At 55.6% G+C, this 5,440-nt stretch overlaps 1 protein-coding gene across 1 annotated transcript; it reads left to right on the top strand.

The window, feature by feature from the left end:
* The first annotated feature begins 299 nt into the window (after window positions 1-299).
* Window positions 300-5,075, top strand: LOC147658866 (uncharacterized). The gene has a single exon (XM_086917727.1). The coding sequence runs from the start codon at window positions 300-302 to the stop codon at window positions 5,073-5,075; it is 4,776 nt and encodes a 1,591-aa protein (XP_086773853.1).
* Window positions 5,076-5,440: the final 365 nt, after the last annotated feature.

The following is a 5,440-nucleotide window of genomic DNA, read 5'->3' on the forward strand; positions in this document are numbered from 1 at the left end:
GCATACAAACCCTAGTCTCGGATACCGCGGACGAAGAGACTCACTCGCGCTTCTTCGAGGACTTCGAGACGCAGTATCATGAGCTAATAGGCGCGGCCATGAGCCACCTTGATCGCGTTCGAGCAGCGTCGGTATCCGCGAAAGAGCCCGCGCGCGTGTCCACACCGGTCGCTCGATCACAAAAAACACAACGGTTGCCTCCGGTTTCTATACCATCCTTCAGTGGCGACTTGGGTGAGTGGATCTATTTCCGCGATAGCTTCGAATCGATGGTTAATCGCGATGATTCACTCACCAACATGGAGAAATTCCATTACCTCAAGGCGTCCCTGAAGGGTGAAGCACATCGGCTCTTGACATCGGTCCGGATGGCGGAAGATAATTATGAGGCTGCGTGGGAGTTCGTGCGTAGCAACTACGACGAAACTAACGCCATCGTACGGCATCATTTAACACGATTGTTCGATCTTCCCGCGATGCAATCACGGTCGGCAGCGGACTTGCGACGGCTCTTCAACGAGTGCACTGCTCAGGTTCAGGCATTAGAATCACTGGGGGTTCAGGTCCAAAACTGGGACCCCATAATTATACATTTCCTAGAAGGCAAGTTTCACGCGCAAATAACTGAGAGCTGGGTGCAGGCCACTGCCAACCTGGATCGTCTGGCGACCCTTTCGGATATGCGGTCGTTTCTCAAACAACAGTGTTCCTCCTTGGCCGCCTTAGAGAAGCGCGGGAGCACTTCGAAATCAAAACCTTCGTTGTCTCAGGGATCGCGCGCGAGAACCGTCGCCTTGGTGACCACGGAAAACCCGGTCTGCCCGCAATGTGCTTCGGATCATATACTCGCACGGTGCGAGCAATTCAAGGCGCTCGCGATTAAGGCCCGCATAGCTCAGGTTAAGAAGTTGAAGGTGTGCTTCAACTGTCTTCGTTCGGGACACGGAGCCAAAGAATGCAGCAGCGGCTCGTGTAAACAGTGCAAGGAGAAGCATCACACCTTGCTCCATCTGGGGAAGAAATCCACGAACACCCCTACGACCGTCAATACCGTGGCGGAGGCGCCCGCGAGTGCCACTCCGCACACCTATCACGCGGCCCGAGCTGATGGGGATCCTATGCCCTATCAGGTCATGTTACCCACAGCCATTGTCTACGTCACGGACAGGGAGGGTGGGAGACATGAATGCCGAGCCCTACTCGATCAGGGCTCGGAAGTAGATATTATCAAAACTTCGTTTTTGCGACGTCTCAATCTGCCGCGTGAAACCTATCGAACAACTCTTCGTGGTATAGGGGGTCATCGACCGGTACTCGGTTTAACGCGGTTGCAGATATCATCGAGGTGCAGCGGGTTCCAAACCATCTTGCCATGCTTGATCATGGACGTCATCACTGGCGACATACCCAATACCCGGATCCCAGAATCCGCGATTCCCGTTCCGTCGCAGATCCCTCTGGCGGATCCTCAGTTTGGTGTTCCACGCGGGGTGGATCTCATAATTGGCAACGGTCAGTTATGCGATATTATGTCCGTGGGACGGATCAGGCTGGGGAAGGGGCTGCCAAGCCTCTTAAAAACGCAGCTAGGGTGGATATTCGGCGGACGGCTGTCCAACGTCCCACGTGCGGAATCGGCAATGTGTAGTGTTATTACAAACGAACAGCTGAGTCGTCAACTGACACAATTTTGGGATTTGGAGGGTGTGTCGAATGGGGAGGTGACGCCTCATCCTTGCGAGAGTCGGTTCCTAGAAACGGTGGGGAGGGAGCCGAGTGGTCGTTATGTGGTTACCATTCCGTTCGCGAGAGACGTACACGAACTAGGAGACTCGCGCGCGATGGCCGAAAAAAGATTTCGCGCTCTGGAGCGGAGACTCGCAAATGCACCTGAGCTGCGCGACCGCTACGTGCAGTTCATGAAAGACTATGTGGCTTTGGGCCACATGGCCAAAGTCGACGTAACTATTCAGGTACCCAGCGGACCTGCCTTCTACCTGCCGCACCATCCGGTGCTCAAGGCAAGCAGTACGACCACTAAGCTTCGAGTGGTATTCGATGGCTCGGCAAAATCCTCAACGGGGGTCTCCCTTAACGATCTGCAGCAGGTCGGACCGCCGACCCAAGAGGACCTCTTGTCGATCCTAATTCGATTTCGAATGTATCGGGTAGTCTTAAGCGCAGACATCGAAAAGATGTATAGACAAGTCTTGGTCGCTCCCCATCAGCGGTCTCTGCAACGCATATTGTGGAGGGAGGCCCCCCAGGATCCGATCGAGACATACGAATTGAACACGGTCACTTACGGCACCGCCTCAGCTCCCTATCTGGCCACCCGGGTGTTGCGGCAGGTGGGGTTGGACAATACCACGAGCCATCCGGCGGCTAGCGCGTCGATCCTCCGCGACTTCTACGTGGATGATCTCCTGACAGGCGCAGACACCGCGGACGAAGCAATCGTGCTCAAGGGGGATCTGCAGGCTCTCTTACGGGCAGCGGGGTTCAATCTACGGAAATGGGCTTCGAATGAGCCTTCGGTTGTCAAGAGTGCCACGGGTGAGCCTATAGTCGTGGGCCCTCAACCCGAAAGGGATCCTCGTACTCTCGGTCTGCGCTGGGAACCGATACCAGACCAATTGACTATTGAATTGAACGAACCAGTTACCGCCCGAATAACCAAGCGAACAATCCTATCAGAGGCCGCGAGAATCTTTGATCCTCTCGGGTTGGTGGGCCCCGCAGTACTTCCCGCGAAGCTACTGCTTCAGGAGCTCTGGAAGTTGGGAGTGTCTTGGGACGAATCTGTGCCCCAAGACATCCATACTCAGTTTAGCGACTACTTGGGGGAACTCAGATCCCTAAGACATATTGCTATTCCGCGGTGTGCAGTGAGCAACGGTCCCGCCGTGGAACTACATGCCTTCTGCGACGCCTCTGAGAAGGCATATGGCGCGTGCGTCTACCTGCGCGTCGTCAACAACACGGAACCCACAGTTCGGTTACTTTGTGCAAAATCACGCGTCGCTCCATTAAAAACGATCAGCTTGCCGCGTCTCGAATTGTGCGGAGCCTTGTTATTGTCAGAGTTGGTGGAGAAGGTGCGAACATCGTCTCGCATCTGTTTCGAGAGCGAGACGTACTGGACCGACTCTACCATTACCCTCGCGTGGATAGGAGGTCATTCTAGTCGCTGGAAGACGTTTGTTGCGAACCGGGTTGCGCAGATTCAGATGAATTCGCGAGGCGAGTGGCGTCACGTGCCCACGGGTGACAACCCTGCTGACCTGTTATCGCGGGGGGTGAGGCCATCCATTTTACAAGACACGCGTCTTTGGTGGGATGGTCCTTCCTGGCTGTGGCGAGGGCAAGACGACTGGCCCCGTGCTCGCCCGGCACCGAGTGAGCTTCCCGAGGAGCGCACTCCAGTGTGTATGACTATAACTACACCACCACAATTTGATGCCTTCAACAGGTACTCAAATTACACGCGACTCACGCGAATCATTGCGTATTGCATAAGGTTCTATCGCGCAGTCCGCGCGCGGCTTTCGGGGAAACGATCGAAAACTCCCGCAGAATCGGACGACCACTCGGGTCTTCTTCTCACCGGGGCGGAGATCGACCGCGCTGAGGGTGCCATCATAGGATGGTTACAGGCACAGTCGTTTGCCAAAGAAATCGCGGACCTAAAGTCAGGAAAGGGACTGGCGCGATCCAGCTCCCTGAGATGTCTGAGTCCCTTTCTCGACGAAAGGGGACTACTCAGGGTGGGAGGGCGGTTGGAACGAGCTGCCCTACCTTATAATCATCAACATCCAATAATCCTTCCAAAGGGAGAATACCTCACCAAGCTACTCCTGCGCGGGGAGCACGAGCGATTGCTGCATGCGGGATGCGAAGCAGTTTTATCATCTATTCGTAGGCGTTACTGGCCTCTTTCAGCGAGAAGCACGCTGCGGGGGGTGATTCGGAGATGCGTGCGGTGCAGTCGGGCACAACCCAGAACCGAAGAGTACCAGATGGGCCAACTGCCAGCGGCAAGAGTGCGGGTACAAGCACCCTTTTTCAGTACGGGGGTAGATTACGCCGGACCGTTCCTCATCAAGGAACGGTCCCGAAGTAAGAGTACATCCAAGGCCTATCTGTGCGTCTTCGTGTGTCTGGCCACCAAGGCGGTTCACCTGGAGGCGACTACGGAACTAACGACAGAAGCGTTCCTGAACTGTCTGAGCAGGTTCCTCGCGCGCCGAGGGCGATGCCGAGAGATCTGCTCAGACAACGGAACCAACTTCGTGGGCGCGTACAACGAATTACGTCGGATCCGCGAGTTCCTCCACCAGAATGGGAAGGCGATCGGTCACCATGCGATCGCGGAGGGTGTCGAATGGCGATTTATGCCCCCACATGCACCACACTTCGGTGGTCTGTGGAAGAGTGCAGTTAGGTCTGCCAAGAGACACCTGCTGCGAACAATTGGGGAGACACGCCTTACTTATGAGGAGTTCAGCACCGTGCTGGCCCGGGTCGAGGCGTGCATGAACTCTAGACCACTCCATCCTTTGTCATCGGATCCAAAAGACCTCGATCCTCTCACACCAGGACACTTCCTCACGGGAGGTCCTACCACTGACATAATCCATCCTGACGTCACGGACGTCAAGGTCAGTCGCCTGTCCAGATTTCAGATGCTGCAGGCAATTCAACAACATTTTTGGCGGAGATGGGAGCGCGACTATTTGCACCAACTCCAGCAACGATCCAAATGGAAGGATCCAGTATCTCAGACCATCGGAGTGGGCAACTTAGTTGTGCTCAAGGACGGAAATCTGCCGCCACAGCGATGGAGATTGGGCCGAGTGGTCCAGTTGCATCCGGGACGAGATGGGGTGACACGGATCGTATCAGTGCTAACCAGCACTGGCACCCTCACCAGACCAGTGGCCAAGGTCTGCCTTTTACCTGTGGACGACCCAGCGCCTCCCAACCACGATGACCCAGCGCCTCCCGACCACGACAACCCAGCGCCCCCCAGCCACGACGAACAGCCGAACCAGACCCACCACACGAAGAATTGAACGCGAGCGGTTCAAGGCGGGCGGAATGATCGCGAGTGTTAACGCGACCCATAGACAGGACACTCGAGAAGGTCCTTCGGTTACGGTCCTTCTCGGGACCGCGACGGCGAGGCGCCAGAGACACTAAGCAGGGACAGCTGCAGGTCTGGTCTATGTTAATGTTTATGTCACCTAAAACGTCAAGTGTCCTGGACCAGGACCATGTGCCTCCCGCCCTGGACCTATTGTTCGAATCAGGGAATGTCGATGCCCAATTGCAGCATCGATATCTTCCCCACTCATAATTAGGACACTCCCCAATCAGCCAGGAAGAGAGTCAACGAGGGTTGCGATCTTCTTCGCCAACACTCACTACCGATTAGGCC

The sequence above is a fragment of the Apis florea genome, unplaced genomic scaffold, assembly GCF_048593485.1.
Source record: "Apis florea isolate Af1SG1 unplaced genomic scaffold, ASM4859348v1 contig_1404_pilon, whole genome shotgun sequence".
Classification (NCBI taxonomy): Eukaryota; Metazoa; Arthropoda; class Insecta; order Hymenoptera; family Apidae; genus Apis; species Apis florea.